General features: G+C 44.4%; 1 protein-coding gene and 1 non-coding gene across 5 annotated transcripts in view; one reads left to right on the top strand and one right to left on the bottom strand.

The window, feature by feature from the left end:
• COMT (catechol-O-methyltransferase) overlaps positions 1–21,504 on the top strand; it is a 33,446-nt gene extending 11,942 nt beyond the window's left edge. For all 4 annotated transcript variants that reach the window (XM_058158671.1, XM_058158673.1, XM_058158672.1 and 1 more), the window contains exons 2-5: positions 10,493–10,781; positions 12,878–13,071; positions 16,057–16,188; positions 18,855–21,504. In XM_058158671.1, the coding sequence (XP_058014654.1) occupies positions 10,493–10,781; positions 12,878–13,071; positions 16,057–16,188; positions 18,855–19,034 (795 nt within the window). In that variant the 3' untranslated portion in view covers positions 19,035–21,504. The remainder of the gene's footprint in view (positions 1–10,492; positions 10,782–12,877; positions 13,072–16,056; positions 16,189–18,854) is intronic.
• On the bottom strand, positions 18,285–18,356 carry TRNAA-UGC (transfer RNA alanine (anticodon UGC)). Its single transcript has one exon. It is a non-coding gene; the product is annotated as a tRNA-Ala (tRNA).
• Positions 21,505–26,866: the final 5,362 nt, after the last annotated feature.

The raw sequence follows: 26,866 nt of genomic DNA, 5'->3' as shown, positions 1-26,866 counted from the left end.
TGATCGCACAGAAACTATTTTTTTTTAACTTACATTTATATCCCGCCCTTCTCCGAAGACTCAGGGCAGCTTACAGTGTATAAGGCAATAGTCTCATTCTATTTGTATATTTACAAAGTCAACTTATTGCCCCCCCAACAATCTGGGTCCTCATTTTACCTACCTTATAAAGGATGGAAGGCTGAGTCAAGCTTGGGCCTGGTGGGACTAGAACCTGCAGTAATTGCAGGCAGCTGTGTTTTAATAACAGGCTTCTTACAGCCTGAGCCACACCGCGGCCCATTGAATACAAGAAATGTATTTTGGTGCGGACACGGGATTTGGGGGTTCAAAGAGGGGGTTGATTGATTAAATGATTGAGTGAGTGAGTGATTTGGGTGACTTTGGGAGGTGTTATGAAAAAAGGAAGAAGGGGAAAGAGAGAGAGAGAAAGAGAGAAGGAAAGAAAGAGAAAGAGGGGAGAAAGAGAGAATGAGGGAAAGAGAGGGGGGAAATAGAGAAAGAGGGGAGAAAGGGAAGAGAGAGGAAAGGGAAAGAGAAGGAAGGACGGAGAAAAGGGAAAGTGAGGAAGAGGAGGTAGAGAGAGAAGGAAAGAAAGAGTGAGGAAGTAAGAGAAAGAGGGAAAGAGAGAAGGAAGGAAGGAAAGAAGGAGAGAAAGAAGGGAAAGAGAGGAGGAAAGAGAGAGAAGGAAAGAAAGTGGAAGAGAGGGGAAAGAAGGGAAGAGGGAGAAGGAAAGAAAGAAAGGGGAAAGAGAGAGAAGGAGGGAAGTAAAAGAGAAAGAGAGGGGAAGAGAGAAAGAGGGGAAGTAAAAGAGAGAGGGAAAGAGAAGAAAGAAAAGAAAGAAAGAAGGGAAAGAGAGAAAGGAGGGAAGTAAGAGAGAGGGGGGAAGAGAGAGGGAAGAGTGAGAAAAAGGGGGGATGTAAGAGAGAGAGGGAAAGAGGGAGGGAAAGAGAGAGAAGAAAAAAGAAAGAGAAAGAGACTGGGAAAGAGAGAAAGAAAGGAATTACATTTTAATTTGTGCATATTTGCAGATATTGACTTTCTGACAATCTTTAGCAAGGCAACACTTTATTCTGCAGGGGGAAAAAAACCGAATTAATTTTGCAAATCTTTCTGCATTAAAAGAAAAAAGCCGGAAGTCCTGTTGTGAACTTTGTGTAGCCTGTCAGAATTTGCTGAGATCGCAAAATCGATCTGTTTAGTCAGAGAAACCACAACAGAAAAACTCCAAACAAAAACTTTTCTGAAACGCTGGAAACCTTATATGGACTTTTTGCTGGAAGCAGAAAAAAGAGATCCGATGATTTATCGATTTAAAAAGATGCGGATTAAGGGCAGGGTTGAAGACTGTATAAGATTGTAATTATGGTCTCTGTTGAAGAAAAAATCTGATCTCATATTTCATAAGTTTAGTTTCTTTAATTTTTTCCTTGGATATTTTTTCTTTTCAAAAAAAAAAAGAGAGAAAAACCAATGCAATCCACCTGAACCAAGATTGCACTTGGTTGTAAAGTTTGTCTAGTGATGAGCAGTAACATCCCTTGAGTGAGATCAAGAGTCTAGTCCTCATGTTCTGTCCCACGATTGAAGGTAGTCCTCAATTTACAACAGTTGGCTTAGTGACCATTCCAAGTTACAGTGGCACGGAAAAGAGTGACTTACGACGTTTTTCACACTTATGACCGTTGTAGTATCCCCTCGGTCGTGTGATCAAAATTCAGACGCTTGGGAATCGATTCATATTTATGACGATTGCAGCATCCCGGGGTCACGTGATCACCTTTTGACAAACAAAGTCCATGGGGAAAGCCAGATTCACTTAACAACCGTGCTGCTAACTTAACAACTCCAGTGATTCACTTAGCAACGGCGGCAAGAAAGGCCGTAAAATGGGGCAAAGCTTACTTAATATTTTAAGAAGGTATCTTAATAGCTTCTTCTTCCTCCTCCTCCTCCCTTGCCCCTTCCTTCCTTCTTTCCTTCCTCCCTCCTTCTCATCTTCCTCCTCCTCTTCCACTTCCTCTTTCCTCCCTCTTCCTCCTCCTCCCTTTCCCCTTCCTTCCTCCCTCTCCTCCCTTTCCCCTTCCCTCTTTCCTTCTTCCCTCCTCATTTTCCTCCTCCTCCTCCCTTTCCCCTTCCTTCCTCCCTCCCTCTCTTCCCTTTCTCCTTCCTTCTTTCCTTCCTTTCTCCTCCTCCTTCCTCCTCCTCCTTTCCCTTCCTCTTCCTTCCTCCTCCTCCTTTCCTCTTCCTTCCTTCCTTCCTCCTTCTCATCTTCCTCCTCCTCTTCCCTTTCTCCTTCCTTCTTTCCTTCCTTTCTCCTCCTCCTTCCTCCTCCTCCTCCCTTTCCCTTCCTCTTCCTTCCTCCTCCTCATTTTCCTCCTCCTCCTCCTCCTCTTCCTCCCTCCCTCCTCCCTCTCTTCCCTTTCTCCTTCCTCCTTTCCTTCCTTTCTCCTCCTCCTTCCTCCTCCTCCTCCCTTTCCCTTCCTTCCTTCCTCCTTCCTCCTTTCCCTTCCTCTTCCTTCCTCCTTCCTCCTCTTCCTTTCCCTTCCTCTTCCTCCTCCTCTTCTTCCACTTCCTCTTTCCTCTCTCCTCCTCCTGCTTTTCCTTCTTGTCCTCCTCCTCCTCCTCTTCCCCTCCCTCCCTCCCTCCCTCCTCCTCCTCCTCTTCCCCTTCCCCCTCCTTTTTCCCCTCCTCTTCCTCCTCCCCTCCTCCTCCTCCCCCTCCCCCTCCTCCTCCTAACTTCTGAACTTTCGTTTACTACCTTGCTGATAAAAAGTTCTCCTGATCATAAAGCATTTTTCTTCTTTCTTTTTTTTTCTTTTTTGACAACTTCAGCTCTCAGGAGGCAGAAAGCTTCCCTTGTTTGCAGAAAGCCCATTACGTGGCGAAGGCTACTCTTGGCAGGTAGCCCGTCTCCCCGGGTGCAGAATTGGGCACCCAGCTCGGCGTCCCCAGGGGAGAAGGGAGAAGGCGGATCCTCCCTCCAACCACGATGCCAGCAGCAGCAGCAGCTGCTAGCTAGAGCTTCGGCCAAAAACAACAACAGAGTAATCTCGGTTAGGGGAAAACAGCAAGGCTTGGTACACAAGGGAAGGCGATTAAGCTAGAGAAGAGAAAAGCTTAGCAACTCCCGAGTCCGGAACTCCAAAACCAGCCAGAGCTAAGTTGCAGGAGCACAACCAATACGGGTCGCCCTCGGCTTACAACCGTTCGTTTAGGGACCGAAGTCGCGGCAGTGAAAAAAAAGTGACTCATGACCGTTGTGCTTTTCACACCTACGACAGTTGCAGCCTCTCCGTGGCTCACGTGGAACAAAGTTCAGATGCTTGGCGACCCACTCGCGTTTAGGACGGTCGCAGTGTGTGTGTGTGTGTGTGTGTGTGTGTGTCACGCAGTGGTGGGATTCAACCGGTTCGCTCCACTTCGGCAGAACCGGCTGTTAAATTGCTGGCTGTCCCCTCCCCTCCCCTCCCCTCCAGAAGTCCCCACATGCCTCATTTTGGCTTCCAGATAAGTGTGGGGAAGCCTACTAGGCCCAAAACGGGGCGGGGCGGGGCGGGGGGGCGGCACAGCCCCCTCCCACAGCCTGTTTTTGCTCCCAGGAGGCTGCACGAAGACCTTCTAGGCCCAAAACGGGACGTGGAGGGTGCCACCGCAACCCGTTTTTGCTCCCGGGGGGGGGGGATGCTGCCTGTCACACCCCTTGGCCACGCCCACCAAGGCCACGCCCCCCCAGCCGGTCATTAGGGCAGAGAGCCGGTTGTCAAATTATTTGAATCCCACCGCAGTCCCCTTTATTTATTTATTTATTTATTTATTTATTTATTTATTTTGTCGAGTGCATATTAAATAATATATATATAAGTATAAGCATGAATTGAATGCCTAAAATGAATACAGCTAAAGGGAACATTAGGACAGGGACGGTAGGCACGCTGGTGCTCTTATGCACGCCCCTTACAGACCTCTTAGGAATGGGGCGAGGTCAACAGTAGACAGTCTTAGGTTAAAGTTTTGGGGATCTTGGGATGAGACCACGGAGTCTGGTAGTGCATTCCAGGCATTAACAACTCTGTTGCTGAAGTCATATTTTCTGCAATCGAGATTGGAGCGGTTCGCTTTAAGTTTGCATCTATTGTGCACTCGTGTATTGTTGTGGTTGAAGCTGAAGTAGTCATTGACAGGAAGGACATTGTAGCAGATGATTTTATGAGCTATGCTCAGGTCATGTTGAAGGCGGCGTAGTTCTAAATTTTCTAAACCCAGAATTTTAAGTCTGGTGGCATAAGGTATTTTGTTGTGATCAGAGGAGTGGAGAACTCTTCTTGTAAAATATTTCTGGATGCACTTAATTGCGTTAATGTCCAATATGCGGTGTGGGTTCCGGACAGATGAGCTGTATTCGAGAATTGGTCTAGCAAAGGCTTTGTATGCTCTGGTTAGTAGTGTAATCTTACCGGAGAAGAAGCTACGCAAGATTAGGTTTACAACTCTTAATGCCTTTTTGGCGATGTTGTTACAGTAGGCTTTGGCACTTAGATCAGCCGGTCATTAGGGCAGAGAACCGGTTGTTAAATTATTTGAATCCCACCGCAGACCCCTTTGGCAACCTGACGCGCAAAGTCAATAAGGAAGCAGGATTCACTTAACAACCGTGGCAGGTGGTAAAATGGAGCAAACTCATTTAACCCGTCTCACTTAACAGCGGAAATGTTGGGCCTCCACTGTGGTTGTAAGTAGAGGACTACCTATAGATTTCGAAAAAAAAAAAGAAAGAAAGAGGGAGGTTATTGATAAGGCTGAACTCTGCCAAATGTCTAGGAAAATCTTGCAAGGCCAATTTGGTTTCCCGAGTATAAAAGTCAGATAGCGGTCTTTTTGATAAGTAAGCAATCATATGTACCTGGAGTAATCTTGCACATTCAATATTTTAATCTTTAAATGACCTGACTCGGCAGTTCAGCTCTTGCAAGTTTCTCAATGTATGGTGTCCAGTAGTGGCCGAAATTGTGGAAACCTTTTGGGAAAAGTGCATTTTCTAAAACTAGCTAATGACACCACTTTTTTTTTTTTTGAGTAGTATCATAAAATTATATATCAATGGAAAGATAATTTAATCAAGAATGTAATGCAATCACTTTTATGAAGGATTTGCTATTAGAATAGCCGTTATAGTATAAAGAAGAAAAGTGAAACACACGATAACACAAAAATTATCACCAGAGAAAAAAACAAGATATGTAAAAATGATCACCATGTTAGTTAATACTTAGCTGGATAGCCTTTAGCATGAATGACGGCCTTACAACGTCTTTCCATGGAGTGAACCAAGTCTTTGAGTTCTGCAGCTGTTCTCATGTGAAACCAGGATTGAAGGATAACTGGGTTTTATTTGCTGGGTCGCTTCTGACTAACAAGTTTCTTTAGTCAGCTCCATAGATTTTCAATCGGGTGAAGGTCTGGGCTATTCCCAGGCCATTCTAGCAGTGGAATAGGATTATCTTGAAACTCCCCCCTCCCAAAAAAGTGGTGCTATTAGCTATCAAACCTCAAAAATATACTTTTCCCAAAAAGTTTCCACAATTTTGGCCACTACTGTAGCTCTGCATTTTTTTTAAAAAAACAACTTTCCTAGTCTTTCTTATTTAGTTTCTTGCTTCGTCTTACTAACTAGAGGAGATTCTAATGCTGTTCTAGACACTGGTATGTGGTGGGGAAAGTAAAGGACTGGGAGCACAGAGGCCTGAGTTCTAGTCCCCTCCTTCCCCCAGTCCCAGAGACAGTGTGGGGTAATGATGAAGGTGTTGGAGGAAGACTGGGGAGACCCAGGTTCTAATAGAGAATCTACACAGACCATAGATTTCTTGTAGACGTTTCATTACCCTTGCAGGTAACACTATCAGTCACGTTTGCAGAGTGAAGGAGAAAAAGAGAAGCTGGAGGATTATAGGGTTTTTGGTGCTCCTTAAGCTTGACTGCTTTCTTGCAGACGTTTCATGACCTAACTAGGTAACATCATCAGTGCTAGAAGGAGTCATGTTTGCAGTGAAGGAGAAGTGGAGGATGAGGATTGTGGGGTTCTTGCTGCTTTCTGAGCTTGGCTGTTTTCTTGCAAATGTTTCATTACCAACTAGGTAACAACATCAGTGCTAGGAGTCATATTTGCAGAGTTAAAAAGGAGAAGTAGACAAGGCGGAGGACTGTGGGGCTCTTGGAGCTCTCTGAGCTTGGCTGTTTTCTTGCAGACGTTTCATGACCTAACTAGGTAACATCATCAGTGCTAGAAGGAGTGGGGCTTGCTCTCTGCTTATACCAAAATGCAATACCCCTGTTGTGTCTTGCCCGCTCTCACCGCAGCCGGGGTCTGCTTATCTGCTTCCGAACGCTGAAGAATGTCCTCCCGGCCCCAGCCCTGGCTCCATGCCCAGACAGGCTGAGGAGGGGGCATCTCCCGGCCCCAGCCCTGGCTCCATGCCCAAGCAGGCTGCAGAGGAGGGAGCACCCCCCGGCCCCAGCCCTGGCCCCATGCCCAGGCAAACGGAGCAGCTAGACCCCTCCCCCTCCTCCACAGCATGTGAGCCTGAGGAAAGTTTATTTCCAACAGCTGCTGATTGGAGTGACCCTCGCATCAGAAGACTGGATAGGCGGAGACAACAGAAGGAAGGGAGGGGGCAGGCCTTAATGAGTGCTGAGTCATGGAGCCACACCCCGTGGCCTATATAAAGGATCTGCTTTCTGGCAGTCTCTTGAGTCAGGCAAAGTCGAACTTATCTTGCTGAAGTCACTTTCTGGTCTCCTGCCTGCTCTGAGGACTTTGCTAGGACTTTGGGCAGAGCTGCAGAGGCACGCCTGATTCGGATTTCCCTGACCTGGCCGTCAGCGGAGGAGTGGGACACGACAACCCCCATCAAGGAACCACCCACTCAAGTAGACAACAGCTTAATCAAAAAAACACCCAAAACATCTCACCGACCCTGACAGGGCAATGTAAATAGAGCAGCAAATCCCACCTCCTTCTAGCACTGATGATGTTACCTAGTTTGGCAATGAAATGCCTTCAGCCGAGGGCCGTCGTTGCAGCCTTATCTGGTGGGGAAATGGAATTAGCCTTCAGAAATGGGAGGCAACTCGGATGACGTGGGTCCTTCCAACGTGGTATGGGAAACTCGGAAGGGCCTGAATAAAGAGATGGGTGAACAAACGCCCCCCACTGTGTTGCAAGGCCACGTCGCCATAGCAACTTTAATTATGTTCTGGATTAAAAATGTGCTCTGCATAACAGTATGAATTTTAATGAGAAGGGGTAGAAAATCTGCTGGCTGATTTCTTTCTCCACCTTGCATCTAGCCAGGCGTTATCTTACGCCAAGCAACCAAGAAGGAGCAGAAATGCACTAAATGTCCACCCGGCTGGATTTCCTAATCTATGCAACCTCGGTTTTAAAATGTGCTTTAATTTGGATTTTAAGAATTTGGGGGTGGGTGGGTAAAAGTTTGGGCCCTCAAGAGATTTGCAAAGATGCATTAATCTCAAAGACTAAAAAGTGTGTTCTGTTGTTCTGTTAGCTTTTTTCTAGTGGGTTTCCCCCCCCCTCCTTTGGGGTTTAGTTCATACGCTTGCAGCCCCACCAAAAAGTTGTCAAGATTCTTTTTGACAAGTTTTTCTTTCAATAGTAAAAGCCCGCTGAGTGGCTTGGGAGTGTGTGTGGGGGGGTCAGCTTTTCCTTTGTTTACAAACAAATATGTGTGTTCGTGCATAGATGGATGCATATAGATAGGTGGGATTCAGCCAGTTTGGACCAGTTCGGTCCAAACCAGTTAATTTTAATCCAGTTCGCCAAACCAGTTGTTCCAAGGACTGGCTAACCCCGCCCACCCACCCTCTCCCCTCCCAAGAGTCTCCACGCAGCCCGTTTTGGATGCCAGGTAAGTGCAGGGCACGCGTGGAGGCTCTGGTAGGGTGAAAAATGGGCCTACCGGAAGTCCGGAGGGCCTCCAGGGGAGGCTATTTTTGCCCTTCTGGAGGCTGGAGGAGCCTCTGGAGCCTGGGGAGGGCAAAACATTCCCCGTACCATGGTGCAGGATTCTGAGTAGGCCTATGGCCATACCCACCCAGCAACTGGGCAGCAAACCGGTTGCTGAAATGTTTCAATCTCACCCCTGCATGTAGATGATAGGCAGATAATAGAAAATAGGTAGGCAGATAGAAGATAGAGATAGATAGATAGATAGATAGATAGATAGATAGATAGAGAGAGAGAGAGAGAGAGAGAGAGAGAGAGATGAGAGAGAGTAGGTGATAGATAGATAGATATGAGATAGATAAATATGAGAGATTAGATGATAGAGATAGATAGATAGATATGAGAGAAAGTAGATGATAGATAAATATGAGAGAGTAGATGATAGATAGATAGAGACAGAGAAAGAGAGAGAGAGATGAGACATAGATGATAGATAGATAGATAAATAGATAGATAGATAGATAGATATGAGAGAGAGTAGATAGATAAATATGAGAGATTAGATGATAGAGATAGATAGATAGATAGATAGATAGATAGATAGATAGATAGATAGATAGATAGATAGATAAAGGGGTGGAGAGGTAAGTGTACACACTCATGCCTTTTGTTGTCTTCTCCACTGTGCTCAGTGAGGGGACAAAGTCTCTTCCAAACTGAACAATATGATCTCCCTCCAGTACATTGTTTTGCACCCTGTAATACATTACATTGTCACTGAATGTCCACTGTTTCTATTCTTGGGCTTCAGGGACACATCTGTGCAGTTGTGGTAGCTGTTTCTTTCTTTTTTTTAATTAGCCATCCATAAACACATAGAGACGAACCACATTTACGCACCATTCAAAAGAGGCAATGAAAAAGAACGAGAAGGAAACCACCAGACCAGAATACACCTTACCTTCTTCAGTAGCCAAGACACAGATAAGCAGGGATTAACAATAGACAAACCATCAAGCAGAAAACAATATCTTAATGAAGGAAATATCAAGGAAAAAACCACACACACACACACACTGGCAAGGCAAGTCACTCTACATAAACAGGGAGCAAAGCCCACACTCCTTCGCACTGTTGATGCTACCTTGTCAGGTAATGAAATGTCTACAAGCAAACAACCAATGTCAAAGAGAACCAAGAACTTCATACTACTTTGTTTCCAAGTGCTCCCACTTTCTGAAACTTGGAGAAAAATTGGACTTTATAAATGGAAAACAACTATTCCAGACAGTATTATTTACAGTCTTCTCATAATTATAAAGCCTTAGTAAGGCCACACCTGCAATACTGCATCCAGGTTTGGTCACCACATTACAAAAAAGATGTTGAGACTTTGGAAAAAATGCCAAGAAGAGCAACTAAGATGATTAAAGGCCCGGAGACTAAAACCTATCAAGAACAGTTGCAGGATTTGGGTTTGGCTAGTCTAGAATAAAGAAAGACTAGGGGAGAAACATGATAGAAGTATTCCAGTATCTGAGGGGCTGCCACAAAGAGGAGGGGGCCAAATTTATTTTCCAAAGCACCAAAGGGCAGGACAAGAAACAATGGTTGGAAACTAATCAAGGAGAGAAGCAACTTGGAATTAAGGAGAAACTTCCTAGCAGGGAGGACAATTAACCAGTGGAATAGTTTGCCTCCAGAAGTTGTAGGTGCTCCATCACTGGAGGCTTTTAAGAGACTGGACAGTCACCTACCTGAAATAGTATAGGATCTCCTGTTTGAGCAAAGGGGCTGGAGTAGAAGACCTCCAAGGTCCCTTCCACCTCTATTCTGATTCTGATTCTAATTAACCCCCATTAGGTAGAACTATCCAGCTTCAGTATAGCGGCTTTATGTGATGTTAGATCACTGCTATTGTTAAATTTTTGGAAGAATCTTTTCCAAGGCCACCTGGAGATGCAAAGCCTGTACATTGTTTGCACACAAAGAGGTGCTGTCAAACTGTAGGCAGGAGAAACCTTTCAAATGAGGATGCTCTTTGGGGGTTTAAAGGTAAAGGTTCCCCTTGCACGTACGTGCTAGTTGTTCCTGACTCTAGGGGGCTGTGCTCATCTCCGTTTCGAAGACCCAGCGCTATCAGAAGACGTCTCCATGGTCATGTGGCCGGCATGACTCAACGCCAAAGGCGCACGGAATGCTGTTACCTTCCCACCAAAGGTGGTCCCTATTTTTCTACTTGCATTTTTTACGTGCTTTCGAACTGCTAGGTTGGCAGAAGCTGGGACAAGTAACGGGAGCTCACCCCGTTATGCGGCACTAGGGATTTGAACCGCCGACCTTTTGAACGATAAGCTCAATGTCTTAGCCACTGAGCCACCACGTCCCTTCTTGAGGGTTTAAGGTCTCCCTTAATCCATTTCTACTTTGCAGATTGTCTTCCTTAAACCCCTACAAGCGAAGGCTTTCTATCTCTACGCCACCTTAAAGGATTCTCTGTTTTTAATCTCTCTCTCTCTCTTGTTCCAGATGTTGGAAAATTGGATTTTGACCATCCTTGTTTCATTAGGCGTTGGCTCCGTTCTGGTCTTGCTGGCCACGATTATGCTCATCAAGCATAACGTCCATGCCAAAATCTTTTGGAACGAGCTGGTTTTAGAGAAGATCACCAACTTTGTCATGGATCAAAGCAAGGAGCAGAGGATTCTAAATTCGGTGTCGTACAACGCCATCAAGGGGGATCCGGAGAGCGTGTTGAATTGCATCGATAAGTACTGTGGCCAGTACGAGTGGGCCATGAATGTTGGAGACGAGAAAGGTAAATGACCTTTTGTTTCTTTTTAAGAGATTTCTTTAAAAAACAAAACAAAACTCGGAACAGATGGGAGTATATTGCTAGCTAAGAACATGACCCAAGGGATTAGCCTTTTATTTAGCAAGCTGCCTTCTCTTTTGAACTATCATATTTTTTGGAGTATAAGATGCACCTTTTTCCCCCAAAAAAGAGGGCGAACATCTGGGTACATCTTATACTCCGAATGTAGCCCCACCCAGCTTCTCAAAGGTTTCAGAGGCTGAAAGAAGCTTTAGAAAAGAAGCCCCCAAACGGAGCTTCAGAAAAAAAGCCCCGAAACAGAGCTTCAGAAAAAAAGCCCCCAAATGGAGCTTCAGAAAAAAAAAGGCCCCAAACGGAGCCTTTTCAGAAAAGAAGCTCCCAAACAAAGCTTCAGAGGTGTTTTTTTCCTGAAGTTCTGTTTCGGAGGCTTTCAGGGGCAGAAAAAAGTTTTTTTCTGAAACGGAGTTTCAGAGGCAGAAAAAAAAAGCCAACAAAAAAGCAAGGCACAGAGCTCACAACCAAGGAACCTGTTGCTAAAATTCACCTCTGGGTGAACAGCTGATTGGGGGTATTCTGGGAGGCCGATCCCACCTGCCAATCAGCTTTTTTCTTATTTTCCTCCCCAAAAACTAAGGTGCATCTTATACTCTGGTGCGTCTTATTCTCTGAAAAATATGGTAGTTAAAAGGAGAAGCAAAAATATGTAGAGTTGTAGTCAAGAAACAGAGGTGAAAAGCTGTTCAAAACAGTGATAGATAGATAGATAGATAGATAGATAGATAGATAGATAGATAGATAGATAGATAGATAGATAGATATACACACACTCACACACGTATATGTACGGCTATAGTTATATACAGGTAGTCCTCGACTTACAATAGTTCACTTAGTGACCGTTCAAAGTTAGAATAACACTGAAAAAATGTGTCCTATGACCATTGTTTCATACATATGACTGTTGCAGCATTCGAATCAGAGGTGGGCTTAAAATTTTTTAGCAAGGGGTTCTCTGCCCAGTTGCTGGGTGGATGTGGCCATGGTGGGCGTGGCCTAGTCGGCCTCCTGCACCACAGTGGGGGGGCATTTTTGCCCTCCCCGGGCTCCGGAGGCTTTTCTCGAGCTTCCAGGAGGGCAAAAATGCCCCCCCCAGGCTATGGAGGCCCTCTGGAGGCCAGAAATGGGCTCATTTCTAGACCTTCCCGAACTTCCGGTAGGCCTGTTTATTTATCTCCCTGTGCCTCCGCGTGCGCCCTGCACTTACCTGCATCCAAAACGGGCCGCATGGGGACTCCTGGAAGGGGCGGGGTGGGGTGAGCGGGGCCAGCCAAGAGCGGGATTTGGGGGTTCTCCAAACAGCACAGAATCTTAGCTAGGGGTTCTCCCAAACTCCTGCAAACCCTGAGCAGCCCACCCGATTCGGATGCTTGACAACTGACTCACATTTATGACGGTCGCATTATCCCGGGGTCATGTGATCAGCAAAGTCAATGGGGAAACCGGTGAATTTGCCTACCATTTAGGACCGTGATGGCAAACCTATGGCACAGCTGATTTTCGGGCCTTCTGGGCCCACCAGAAGTAGGGAAACAGGCTGTTTCCTGCCTCCGGAGGGCCTGGGTGGTAATGGGGTTGGCTGTTTCCTGCCTCCCTAGGAGTCTCTGGAGGCTGGGGACAGCAAAAAAAATCACTTTCTGTCCAACCGGAAGTTGGTAAATGGGCCATTTCTGTGCTGCAGAGGGCCTCCAGGGTGTGTGTGTGTGTGAGGAAAGCCGTTTTCACCCTCCCCAGGCTCATAGAAAGGCTCTGGAGCCAAATGAGAGAGAAAAACGGGCCTACCGGGGCATCACGTGCCAGGAGCGGAGGGGGGGGCAGTCCACACGCACATGCATGGGCGTGGGGCATATAGAATTATGGGTATGGACACACGTGCCATGACCCCCCTGCCCCCCCCTCCTGGCAAAAGGTTCGCCATCATTGGTTTAGGATAGGAAGAGGCTCCCGAGGATTCAGTTAACACCTAATGTCTTAATTGAAGTACAATTTTTTTCCCCCTCTTTCGTTTTTGTCCTCCCTAGGGAAAATTCTAGACAAAACTGTCGAGGAAGCTGAGCCGACGGTAGCTCTGGAGATGGGGACCTACTGTGGTTATTCGGCGATCAGGATTGCTCGGCTTTTGAAGCCCAACGCTCGCCTCCTCAGCATCGAATTCAACCCCGAGTTTATACCCATCGCGAAAGAGATCATTGAAATTGCGGGACTCAGCGATAAGGTCTGGATGATACGGTATCCGATTGGATGAACAGAGTTGGAAGGGAGCTTGTAGCTAGTCCAGGGATCTCCAACCTTGGTAACTTTAAGCCTTGCGGACTTCAACTCCCAGAATGCCCCAGCCAGCAAAGCTGGCTGGGACATTCTGGGAATTAAAGTCCGTCAGGCTTAAAGTTGCCAAGTTTGGAGACCCCAGAGCTATTCCAATTCACCCACCCACCCCACCCAAGCAAGAGACCCTACCTATGCCATTTCTGACATACCCATGTTGTGTTCTTCCCAGCAAGATGGAAGGGTTTCATTGGTTAATGTGCCCAATTCATTCCAAAGCTACTTTTTTCAAGAGGCAACTGGACTTCCTTGTTTTTCTTTTGAAGATGTTTCGCTTCTCATCCAGGAAGCTTCTTTGGCTCTGACTGGATGGTGGGGAAGGGAAGGATTGACACTCCTTGCAGACAGCTGGTTATTTGCATCCTTCTAGAGAGTCATCGGAAGTTTATTTGCGTCCTCAGAGATACCCGAGTAGTGCAAATGGGTATGGATCAGGGGTGAAATGCTCCCGGTTCGTGCAATCCGGTAGCAATGGGGGCAAGTAGTTCAGAGAACCGGTAGCAAAAATCCCTGCCCCCCCCCACTGCCCACGCCTCGCTGTTCCTCTTCTCTGTCCCTGAAGCGCTTGGTGGTGATATAGCTGCAAACAGCCTTAAATGACTGTCGCGGCACTTCAAAGGGCTGCACTACAACTGATCAGCGCTGTAGGCAGCTAGTAGACCAGTGCCTCTATTTTTAAAGAAGGTAGACCGGGACCTCTCAGTAAAAGGCAATTGGTAGACCGGGGTCTCTATTTTTAAAGAAGGTAGACCGGTGCCTCCCAAGTTTTGTATACTTTATTATTTTTATTATGTATTATTATTAACCATGCCCATTCAGTCACCTGTCCACCAAGCCACACCCACCAATTAAGCCACGCCCACAGAACCAGTAGGGAAAATTTTTAGATTTCACCCCTGGTATGGATCTTTCTTGGAAGTGCTGAAAGGATTGTGTTGTACACTGAAGATAGATGATGTTGTATCCTTCCCCCTCTGTTGAGGGAGGGCTTTTTAATTTGGACATCGATGGCCTCTTTGACCCCTCTTTCAAACCACAGGTCCTCTCGGTCCAAAATGTGGACTTTGCTGTCTTTAGAAGAGTGGCCTCTTCTAAATGCAGATGGATTGCTGAATCATGTCCTGATGGGCTTGTTCTCCTATGTTGTACCATTCGTTTATCTGAGGATGCAGATAAACCTCCAGGTGGCCTCAATGACTCTCTAAAAGGAATGCAAATGACTAGCTGTCTGCAAGGAGTATCAATCCTTCCATTTCCCATCGTCCAGTCAGAGCTGAAGAAGTGTTGTGCCTCGCCCGCCCTCCTCTCCTCAGCCGGGCCTCTCCCATCTCCTGCTATCTGATTCAGAGTCTGATAATGAAGAGGAATGGCCTGGCTTGCCTCCAGCCCACAGCCCTGGCACCATGCCCGGACAGAATGTCAGGAATGCACAAACAAACCTCACTCCTACAGCATGTGAGCCAGCCACGTGCTAGAATTGCCGGCAGCAGATCAGGAGGAAGGGAGTTCACAGTGGACGGATCCCCGCTTCCGGAGAATTGAGAGGCGACATCAGCAAAAGGAAGGGAGGGGCAGGCCTGGATAAGTGCTGTCATGGAGCCACACTCCATGGCCTATATAAAGGATCTGCTTTTTGGCATTCCTTGAGTCAAGCAAAGTCTCATCTGGTTTGCTGAAGTCACACCTTGGATTCTTGCCTACCCTGAGAAATCTGAAAGGAATTTGGCAAAGCTGCAGAGGCTTCGTCGCCACGCTTGATACAGACTTCGCAGACCCGGCCGTCGGAGGGGGAGGGGGACACGACAAGAAGCTTCTTGGATGAGAAGCGAAATGTCTTCAAAGAAAAACAAGGAAGTCCAGTTGCCTCTTGAAAAAGCGCTGTTGGGACATCCATGACCTGGAGGACTGAGAATCTCCATAGACATGCCCAATTAATTTTCTTCCTCCTTGCTTCTCTGTTTATTTATTACTGATTCAAATCCAGGGACTGGACAAAAGCAACAGATGTTCTGAGCCATCTGCAGGAGTCCAATACTTATAAACCACAAGACAAACATTTAGAACACTCCATTATAATAATTTTTTTAAAAAGCACCAAGTTTTTATTATATTTTCTTGTTCAGTTCTGCTGGAAAACAACACAGCTGAAGCCTTTTGCAAACCATTTTGTATTTGTAAAGGAGAATATTTGTAGCTGAGGGTTGAAATGAGGGCTCCTTGGTTCTCTCTGAGCTCGGTGGTTTTCTTCCAGACATTTCATGACCCGACTAGGGAACATCATCAGTGCTAGAAGGGAGTGAAATTTCTAAACTGGAGGAGGAGATGGGGGGAAGGAGGAATGTGGGGTCCTTGGTGCTCTCTGAGCTTGGTGGTTTTCTTGCAGATGTTTCACAACCCAACTAGGTAACATCATCAGTCCTAGAAAGAAGAGACCAAACTCAGTTCCTCCTAGCACTGATGATGCTACCTAGTTGGGTCATGAAATGTCTGCAAGAAAACCACCAAGTTCTCTGGCCCTACAGTCCTCCTCTTCTTCCTCCTCTCCGCTCCCTTCTACCACTGATGATGTTACCTAGTTGGGTCGTGAAACGTTTGCAAGCTCAGAGCGCAGCAAGGACTCCTCATTTTGTACTTGTCCGTTTTCTCTCTAGGGCACTAGTCCTCATCATTAGCTACTTTAATTTCCCAGAACGCTGTCTGGGCGTTGGGAATAATTGTGGGAATAGCACCCAGATTTAATTTCCCACCATATCAAGCAGCAAAAGAATGAGGAGGAAAACTTGAGACAGATCCCAGTCAAAATATCCTTGGAGGGAAGGGAGGGGCTCCGTGGGGTCAGTCTGTGCTCCAATCAGTTCACTGCTCCTGCTTGCAGGTGACTATCATTGAAGGCCATACACAGGATGTTATCCCTCAGCTGAAGAAGAAATATGAGGTGGACACATTGGATTTCGTCTTTCTCGACCATTGGAAAGAAAGATATGCCCCAGACACTATTCTTCTTGAAGTAAGTTAATTTTATGCTTGGAAATCTTGAGGGTTTGGACATCTGTTTCTCTCCCCGCCCCCACATGAACACATTTTGCATTTTTGCAGTCTTAGTAGAGGTTTAGTAAAGGCTTAGTAAAGGCTTACTTTACTAAGTAAAGGCTTAGTAAACCTTACTTACTTACTTACTTACTTCTTTATTTATATAAATAAATAAATTTATATTTATTTATATTTATAAATTTATTTATTTATATAAATATTTATATAAATATTTATTCATATAAATATTTATTTATATAAATATAAATAAATTTATATTTATATAAAGCGCCAAAGAATTGAGGCCTTTGAACTCTGGTGCTGGAGAAGACCCTTGGATTGCAAGGCGAACAAACAAGTCAGTTCTAGAGGAGATCAACCCTGACTGCTCTTTAGAAGGCCAGATCCTGAAGAGGAAACTCAAATCCTTTGGCCACCTAATGAGAAAGAAGGACTCACTGGAGAAGAGCTGAATGCTGGGAACGAAAGAGGGCAAAAGAAGAAGGGGACGGCAGAGAACGAGGTGGCTGGATGGAGTCACTGAAGCAGTAGGCATGAGTCTAAATGGACTCCAGAGGATGGTAGAGGACAGGAAGGCCTGGAGGAATGTTGTCCATGGGGTCACGATGGGTCGGACACGACTTCGCAACTAACAACAAAAGTACAGGTTTTGAGAACTTGCTGTTTTCTCCTTCTTGGAGAGAATTGACGCCCAAGGATTGTGTTCGAGATGGTTCGAGTTTTGCTCCTAAATTCTCCTTTTTCCTCATCCGTTTTAATAACACAGGAAGGTACCTTGGAGGTCTTCTAGGCCAATTCCCCACTCACGCAGAAGACCCTCTATCATTCCAGACAAATAGCTGCCCAGTCTCTACTTGAAACCTCCCAATGATGGAGGCAACTTCTGGAGGCAACCCCGTTCCACTGATTGTTCTTTCCGGCAGGAAATTTCTCCTCAGTTCTAGGTTGGATCTCTCCTTGTTAAGGAGATAATTCTCCTTGATGATTTGATCATCCACTTTGATCAAAATTCTCAGATAGTGTTTCTCAACTATGGTGACTTCATCTCCCAGAATCCCCTAGGCTGCATAATCAGCGCTGAGAACTCTGGGAATTGAAGTCCAAACATCTGGAGCTCATCCAAACTTTTGAAGGTTACCCAGCTGGGAAAGTTGTTAGATTCCAGTTTTAAGATGGTTATCAAAATCCCTAATAGCATGCTCAAAGAGCGTCATATGGATAGATTCTGTTCTGACCCAGACTTCTGGTTCCGAAAACCCCCTCTTTATTTACCGCTTGTGAATTAATGGCATTCACCCACCAAAAAGTCCAAGCAAGAGTCCTGCAAGGAGTTAACTGCAGTAACAGACCTTATCAGTTCCTTGCGATAATTGCCAGGCCAAAAGGCTGCAAATTAAGTTCTGGCAGGCAGCCTTTGTGGCATGAGACACAATGAGCAAAATCTTCAGAAATACGAACAGTTGTCTCCTACGACAATAATAATAACAACAATAACAATAACAACAACAACAACAACAATAATATCAGAGTTGGAAGGGATCTTGGAGGTCTTCTAGTCCAACCCCCTGCGCAGGCAGAAAACCCTACACTATTTCAGACAAATGGCTATCCAACATTTTCTTAAAAATTTCCAGTGTTGGAGCATTTACAACTTCTGCAGGCAAATTGTTCCACTGATTAATTGTTCTAACCGTCAGGAAATTTCTCCTTAGTTCTAAGTTGCTTCTTTCCTTGATCAATTTCCACCCATTGCTTCTTGTTCTACCCTCAGCTGCTTTGGAGAACAGCCCGACTCCCTCTTCTTTGTGGCAACCCCTGAGATATTGGAACACTGCTATCATGTCTCCCCTAGTCCTTCTTTTCATTAAACTAGGCATACCCAGTTCTTGCAACCATTCTTCATATGTTTTAGCCTCCAGTCTCCTAATCATCTTTGTTGCTCTTCTCTGCACTCTTTCCAGAGTCTCAACATCCTTTTTACATCGTGGCGACCAAAACTGAATGCAGTGTTCCAAGCGTGGCCTTACCAAGGCATTATAAAGTTGTAAAACGTGGAGATGCCGGGGATAGAACCCGGGGCCTCATACATGCAAAGCATGCTCTCTACCACTGAGCTACATCCCCTTCCCAAACTGCTCCCCTTTCCTCCTATTTATTCCCCAGGCAGGGAGGGGCCATTCAGCGTCCACGTGTGCTTTGCTTCCCGAATCGAGTCCTTGTTCTCCGTTGTTCTCCTCTCCTAACTGCTTTGCGCATACGTGCATCTGGAACAGGCCCCAGCTGTTCTTCCTCCTCACTCATCTCAGCTTCCAAAGGCAGCTGCCTCTCCGGTGGCTGGGAAATGTCGGATGGCCCTGGCTTTATCTCTGCGTCCGATGCACAACATCCATCAGAGCCTTCCCCAGACTCCAGAACTGGCCCAAGTTCCTCCCCAACCTCCTCATTGTCCGACTCTGCCGCCAGGCCCACTGGCTGCTGGCAGGCCACAATATATTCCCAGTCATCCATGGTGGTCCCAAAGGGGCTTTTTCCTGGGACTTGCTTGGTTTTTCCGTGAAGACATTTCGGTTCTCATCCAAGAGAGAAGTCTAATTTCCCCCCCACCTTTTCTCCTCTTTCCAGGAATGTGGTCTTCTGCGCAAGGGCTCCATCCTTCTAGCTGACAACATCATCTATCCAGGCGCTCCGGAGTTCATTAAATACATTCGGAGTAACAGCCGCTACGAATGTACCAGCTACCCTACCTTTTTGGAATATATGAAGGTGGAGGACGCCATGGAAAAGGCCGTATATATGGGATAAGGGTGGGTGGGAGAGAGGCAGGGAGGGAGAACTTATTAGGGTTCAACTTGTGTACATGCGAGCCTACGCAATTTAGTGCTTTAGTTTTGATTTTTGCCAATGGGAGCTTTCTGCAAGCTGGTTGTAGACCAGGATTTAGGTATCCGGAGCCAAGACAACTCAAGAACCACTTCTTTTACCAGAGTTTCTAGATTTCACCAACTTTTAAGATGGGTGGACTTCCACACCCAGCATGCTGGGCGGGTTGACGTCTAGGAAAGCTGGCTGGGGAATTCTAGGCGTTAAAGACCATCCATCTTAAAAGTTGCAGAAAACTGCTTTCGACAAGCCCTTTCGTTGCTTTGAGCTGTCTTTTATTGCTTCTTCTCTGCTTAAAATGATTTAAGAAGGCACTTAGTCTGGGACGCCCCTGCTACCGCAAAAGGAGAAGTCAGCTGGGTTGATCTCTAAGGGTGAAGGTCTGTTCTTGTGTTCTGCAAGGATTAAAAAAAATTTTCCCCCAGAAATACCAAGTTTTGGGCTAGGGGGACAGATAAATTATCTCCTTGCCAAGAATTGGGGAAATTTTTTTGGGTAAAATGTGGAACACAGGAAAAAGTCATCTTCACCTTTGCTGTGTTCTTCAGATGCTGTTAAGACAATCTGTGGAAAGGCTAAAGTGATGTCTTCATAAAAAGAATCCATCCATGGCAGCAGCGATGATGTGCTTATAATAAGTCCAACATTGCAGCCCGGGGCTAAAACCCACATCCTGTCTCTTGGTCTTGTAATAAATGTGCTCTTTTTGTATGGTGGAACATCATTTTTCCCCGTGGAAAAGGGATGAGAAAAAGAATATACCCAGATAAGCAGGGATTAACACCAGACAAACGATCAAGCAGAAAGCAATATCCAATTCAAAGAAGTCCTAAGGAGAAAAGTATCCCCTGACCAACAATCACAGGGCAAAGTACTGTATCTAAACAGAGAGTAAACTGCACATTCCCTCACACTGATGATGTTATCTAGTCAGGTAACGAAATGTCTCCAAGCAAACAGCCAAGCTCAGAGAGTACCATACTGCAACTCAGCCTGTGCATTCTAGGTGTTGTAGTCCTACCTATTCTGGAGGCCCCTGGTTATCGGAAAACTGAACCACTTCAGATGATTTCCTTTTTAGAGATTCAGCTATGCTTGTTCAGTAACAGAATTATTATATCCGCCTCAAAGCGGCATATATTCTCCACAACTGACAGAAGGTTCTTTTTGTAACTAAATTTTTCAAATGTATACATAAAATAGGTAGTTTTCTTCACCGCCCGTGCCAGGAACTGCTTGTAGACATCGAGAAAGCATCGCTTTTTAAATGAATGCATTTCCATTTTATAGAATAGAATAGAATTTTTTATTGGCCAAGTGTGATTGGACACACAAGGAATTTGTCTTGGTGCATATGCTCTCAGTGTACATAAAAGAAAAGATACGTTATCCTTAGCTTCTCTAAATTACTACTCTTTTGCCCTCTTCTGCTCTCTTCCAATTTCCTTGCATCCAACTTTCCCTCCCCAAAATAAATTAGAGAGGCAGAATTTAACAAACAGTAAAAAAAAAAAAGCAAAAAAAGGCTTAAGTGGTAAAGAATAGACCACAACTCCAAATTAAGCCTCAGATATTTTCAGAGACAAATTTTATCAGTCCCGAAACGCTTTCCTTGAAGAAAGTTGCCAGCACGTAACGTTTAAATCTTCTCCAAACCTCATTGGGAACATGCATTTTTTCCAGTTTATTCAGACCTTAAATAATCCTAATGAAGACCAATTAGCTAAATGAGAAATATTGACAGATCCCAGCAATTAAGTTGATCTCCTAACATGAAAAGAAAAAGAGAGAGATTAGGCTTACTCATGGATGTTTTTGTCTTCACCACCGTTTATTTAGGAGATATTCAATTTGGATTAATAAAGTCCAGCAGAATCTTCTAAGAAAAAAGTAGGGATTTATTCGCAGTGGCTCATAAACACAAGGAGGAAGAATGTCAGATTCGGGACGCCGTTTCTTGATAGAATAGAAACAGCACATACCATATGAAATAAATTTTGAGTCACAGCAAACCTTGCAGCTTGCTTGTTACAAATACATTGATTAGGGGGTGAGATGTTAAGATTGGTTTCCCACAATAAAGTGATCTTGTTTGGACATGGTGAACACACTCCTGTCATCATTCCACCCTCCAAGTGTTTTTTTTTTCTTTTTTCTTTTAAATCTTGCAGGGAGTTTGCATTCCACAAGATAAATTCCCCAAATTGTGAATATCCAAATGCATTTGCAAATAGTAAATTTGATTGCATGGGAGGACTCCTTCAGCAGGCTTTTAAAACCCCCAAGGATCAGTTCTTAATTTCAATTCCCAGATTTTCTCTCTTTAAAAACAACCTCTTGGGAGAAGGAAAACACTTTTCCATTTCCCCCCCACCTTTTTTTTTTTTTTTTTTGCAAACTCACGTTATACAATTAGAGCCACCTTCTTAAAATCCAAGAATTCAGCATCCCCATTTCTGATTACCAGTTGCCTTAAATGGTTCGAAGGAAGAAAAGCAATTTTAGAGAAAATATCAGTCAAATAGATGCTGTGGCTCAGTGGCTAAGACTGATCAGTGACTTGTTGATCGAAAGGTCGGCAGTTCAGTGGTTTGAATCCCTAGTGCCGCGTAACGGGGTGGGCTCCCATGGCTTATCCCAGCTTTTGCCAACCTAGCAGTTCGAAAGCACGTAAAAAATGCAAGTAGAAAAATAGGGACCACCTTTGGTGGGAAGGGAACAGCATTCCGTGCACCTTTGGCATTGAGTCATGCCGGCCACATGACCACGGAGACGTCTTAGGACAGTGCTGGCTCTTCGGCTTTGAAACGGAGATGAGGACCACCCCCTAGAGTCAGGAACGACTAGCACATACGTGCGAGGGGGAACCTTTACCTATCAGTCAAAAGGGACAGCCACACTATACTTGAGTTTTCCTCAGAGATGATAAGGGATGGAAAGAGGGGAGCGGGGAGAAAGCATTAGAGTGGTAAAAAATAACAGGACAAAATAGCAGCTTTTGCCATATGAGCTCTAACCCCATGAGTTTGAAAATAAGTTTTAGGCCAAGTCAGAACAAATCACATTTCAAAATCATTTTGTCAGGGATCCAAGTAACACCCCCAACGAAAGGAGACTCGGAGGCTCGAGTTTCATTTTCTTAGAGATGTCCTATTGGCACATCTGGGAAAACCCGAATCTGAAAGCTTCCAGGTTTTCCCCACCCAAAGGAAAGTACAAGTCCCTTCCCTTGCACCCACAAGTCCATCACGTGGTCCAATCTGAGCACCGTCCCAACTGGAGATGCCTCCCAGTTCCAGCCATCGAGGTGCAGGGCAAGATGGCCTTGACTCTCTGAGAAAAGAGCGTTATTATGACTACATATCACCCTGGCTCCATACAATCCCCCCTCCCTGTTTCCCACAGCAGTAAATGTGGCAGGCCTGAAGGCCCAATGCAAAAGATGGCTTCCAGGCCTGACACATTTCCTCCTTGGTTTTAAGATTTGTATCATCTCAGTCCTTTTTGTACTGAACCTCAGACCAGTCCTGCAATAAAATATCATCCAATACAGAGGGAACTGGTGACCAGAAGCTGCTTGCTTGTGTTAAGAGGCGTCAGAGGGTGTAAATATGCAGGGAAGGCCTTGAGAGAATGGACCAAGAGACACCACCTAAGGTACTGTCAGATAAGGGATTGCCTAGCCCACAGCTGTATAATGGAAGGAACAAGAAGTTCAGAAAGGACCCTCCCTAGTTTCTTGGGTTGTATAGGGGGTGGGTGATGAGAGAACTATAATTTCAGAGTCTGCTAATGTAGCTTTACAATAAAGCAGATTTAATTTTTCTGGCCTGGTTTCCTGTCTTAGTAAGGCTGATAAGAGGGATTCCCATAAGTTATACTTAAAACCAAGTGGCGAGCTGGATTCAGCTGGATATCTGAACCAATCACAAACTAATATCAGATGAACCATACAATAGGCCTCCATCCTCCCAGCTGCCGAGACCATGATAGGCTCCGAACCAAAAAATGGTGAGCGCCATAAAAGGGAAAATTAAAATGAAGAAAAAAGAACACTTAAATTCCACCCCTTGTATATGGTAGCAGCATCATGGCCGCATTAGCACACTTGGGAAGAAAGGAGAAGGTATTTTTTTGATGTATATTTTAGAGGAAGTTGTAAATGATTATGTTAAAAGCGAAGGAATATAGAAGAGATTTATTTGATTAAGGCTAAAATATATATATTGCTGTTTCTAGTAACTCTTAATGGACTTTTGCCGAATAGAATTTAATGATGCGTGTTTTTAAGAATTGGTTTATTGACAAAAGATATGTATAAAAGAAATCCTTTGTTATTGTATCAAGGAAGGTGATCAGTTATTGAAATTGTTTGCATTTGTCTTGATGAAGGGTGAAGTCATTTGTATCTTTTTTCTTATGTCTATCCACCCATCCATTTGTTGCTCCATCAATCATTCTATCTACCTATCATCCATCCACCTAGCTACCTATCATTCATTCATCTGTCTTATCTATCCAGTCCTACCTCTATCATCCATCCATCTATCTATCTATCTATCTATCTATCTATCTATCTATCTATCTATCTATCTATCTATCTATCTATCTATCTATCTAGGTCTATGTATCTATGTAGATACATATGTATCTACATAGATACATAGATAGATAGATAGATAGATAGATAGATAGATAGATAGATAGATAGATAGATAGATAGATAGATAGATACATAGATAGATAGATAGATAGATAGATAGATAGATAGATATCTACATAGATATGTAGATATCTATGTAGGTCTATCTATCTATCTATCTATCTATCTATCTATCTATCTATCTATCTATCTATCTATCTATCATCTATCTATCATCTATCTACCTACCTACTTATCCCTCCCTCCCTCCCTCCCTCCCTCGATCTCTTCTTTTTGCATTTTTTAAATGTGTCTGTTTTCCTTTTTACGTTTGTATTAGTTTGTATTAGTTTATCTTTGTATTTGTAAACTCTAATAAAATTATTACTTAACAGAAAAGGAAGGAGAAAGTATTTCCCTTCCCCCTCCAACAAGATCCTGTCTAAGTAAGATAAGAGTCAGGTCAATGATGATTGAGAAAAAAAATCCCTTTATTTTGTGAATGCCATTATCTATCTATCTATCTATCTATCTATCTATCTATCTATCTATCTATCTATCTATCTATCTATCTATCTATCTATCTATCTCTAAATTCCTATATCTATTTACCTATATCTATTCATCTGTCTGTCTATCTGTCTGTCTATCTATCTATCTATCTAAATTTCTATATCTATTTACCTATTTACCTATATCCATCTATTCATCTCTCTGTCTATCCTCTATCATCTATCTAAATTCCTATATCTATTTACCTATATCTATCTATTCATCCATCCATCCATCCATCCATCCATCCATCCATCCATCCATCCATCCATCCATCCATCTTTTTTATCTATCTATCTATCTACCTATCATCTATCTATATCTATCTAAATTCCTATATCTACCTATTTACCTATATCTGTTTACCTATATCCATCTATCTATCTCCATCATCCATCTATCTATCTATCTATCTATCTATCTATCTATCTATCTATCTATCTATCTATCTATCTATCTATCTATCTATCCGCCAAGCTCCTGATTTTGCAGAGAAAGCCAAAAAGGATCGAGACGAGACACATTCGTTCCAGGCATCATTTATTGAAAACACACCAAACTGTTTAAACCTACACACCTGGTTTCATCAAGCATTCTACTCGTCAGGGTTACGGAAATTTCCTAGAATAATATTAATACATTCGGGTTACGTTAAAACATTGGTTGTGTGAAAGCAAACTTCATCCCCCGCTCCCTCTAGTCTTCAAACCAAACTGTTCGTTGTAACAGTACAAATACAATGCATAAAAGGGACATTATACCACCCCCACCCCACCCCCAGCCTAAAACTACCGCATCGGTCTTGGGAAGGTTACAGAAAGAAAAGTGTCGGTTTTGTTTGAGGGTTTGGGGCTCTTCCCTACCCTTCACCTCATCCCTAATCCCCACCCCAACAAGAAAAAAATTTAAGGCACATGATTGTTACAAACACGTGGATTAGGGGTTAGATGTTCGGTTTCCCACAATACCTGACCTTTACGTTGGGCAGAAGGGTGAACACACTCGTATCATGATTCCACCCTCAAAGTGTTTTTTTTTTTTTTTTAGCTTTGAAAGAAAAAATCTTGCTTGCACTGAAACCGTTTGTTTTTTTTCCTTGCCTAAGCTATGATGTTCCCCTCCCTTCAAGATTCATCTGGCGGTTTAAAAATGAAACGCAAGAACATTTTACAGGCTTAGTCCTGTCCGGGATCACTCCCCCTCCCTTCCCGCCCCGAGTTGATTGGCACGTCTATGCTGCGGAACAACACCAATTAGACACCGTTCGCGCGCAACTGACTTTGTGATCACCTGGCGCTCGCTTAACACGTGTAGCAGAAAGGGTGGTAGAGAGCCCTGACCGTCCACTTGTCCTGTGCCACTTTTAGACTCAAGTTTGCACCATATGTAAACAAATAACACAACAAACCAACAACAACAACAACAAAAAGATAACGTTCAGCGCATGGCAACCTAGCACGGTTAAGGCACAGGGTGGTCTACACCTGTTGCTGAAATCAGTCTTGTCGTTATAGGCAGCCCTCGACTTACGACTGGCCATTTAGCAGCTGCCCAAAGAGCTGCTCATAAACCCGGTTTCGAAGGCGCCAATGGCCTTTTCTCCTCGTGCTCAAATCGTGGGAATCCCACATTTGCGTCCGTCCATTCGCAGCAACCCACGGTCCTTGGACTGCGACTTTTAGCATGGTGGTAATTACGATTTTGGACAAAACGGGCCCCTTGGCGAAAATGGGTTCATTGGATAACTGCGGCAAAAGTCGTTGTAAAAGGTGGGGACCCCCCATTTAACAACTGATTTGACTTACGAACCAAATTCAGGTTTCAATGACAGCCGTAAACCGACGACTGTCTATACAGGGAGTCCTTGACTTACAACAGTCGGTTTAGGGACCGTTCAAAGTTACGACGGCACTGAAAAAAAGGAACCGGTGACCGTTTTTCACACTTAATGACCGTTGCAGCCTCCCTGTGGTCACGTGATCAGAATTCAGATGCTTGGCCACTGCCTCGTAGTAATGACGGTTGCCGTGTCCCGGGGTCATGTGACCCCCTTTTGCCACCTTCTGATCAGGAAAATCATTGGGGAAGCCAGATTCACTTAACAACCGGGTTCCTAGCTTAACAACTGCAGTGATTCACTTAACAACTGTGGCAAGAAAGGTTGTAAAATGGGGCAAAACTCACTTAAGGAAAGCCTCACTCAGTAAACTGAAATTTGGGGCCTAATTGTGGTCATAAGCCGAGGACTACCTCTTATTTTTAATGTTATTTGCGTATGCAACAGGATACAGCGTTTGTGCCTTGCTTTCTAAATTTTTTCCTCACCAGCATGGACGGACCAACCTAGATATTTTAATTTTTTCCACATTTAAAAAAAAATAAAAATGAAAACCATTCCAAAAAACAAACAAACCAAAACCACCAAGCTAAATTGCGCGACTAATCCAATTAAAGTCACAAGAGACCGAATCCTAGTCTTTAAAAACAAAAGCAACATTGAATTAAGATTGGTTTTCTCCTAAATGTCATTTTGTGAAAAGAAGAGGCACATTTCCCATTG

Source organism: Ahaetulla prasina, chromosome 15 (genome assembly GCF_028640845.1).
Source record: "Ahaetulla prasina isolate Xishuangbanna chromosome 15, ASM2864084v1, whole genome shotgun sequence".
In the NCBI taxonomy this organism is placed as follows: domain Eukaryota; kingdom Metazoa; phylum Chordata; class Lepidosauria; order Squamata; family Colubridae; genus Ahaetulla; species Ahaetulla prasina.
Note: the sequence above shows the minus strand (reverse complement) of the source record. Positions and strands in the feature narration are given on the sequence as shown.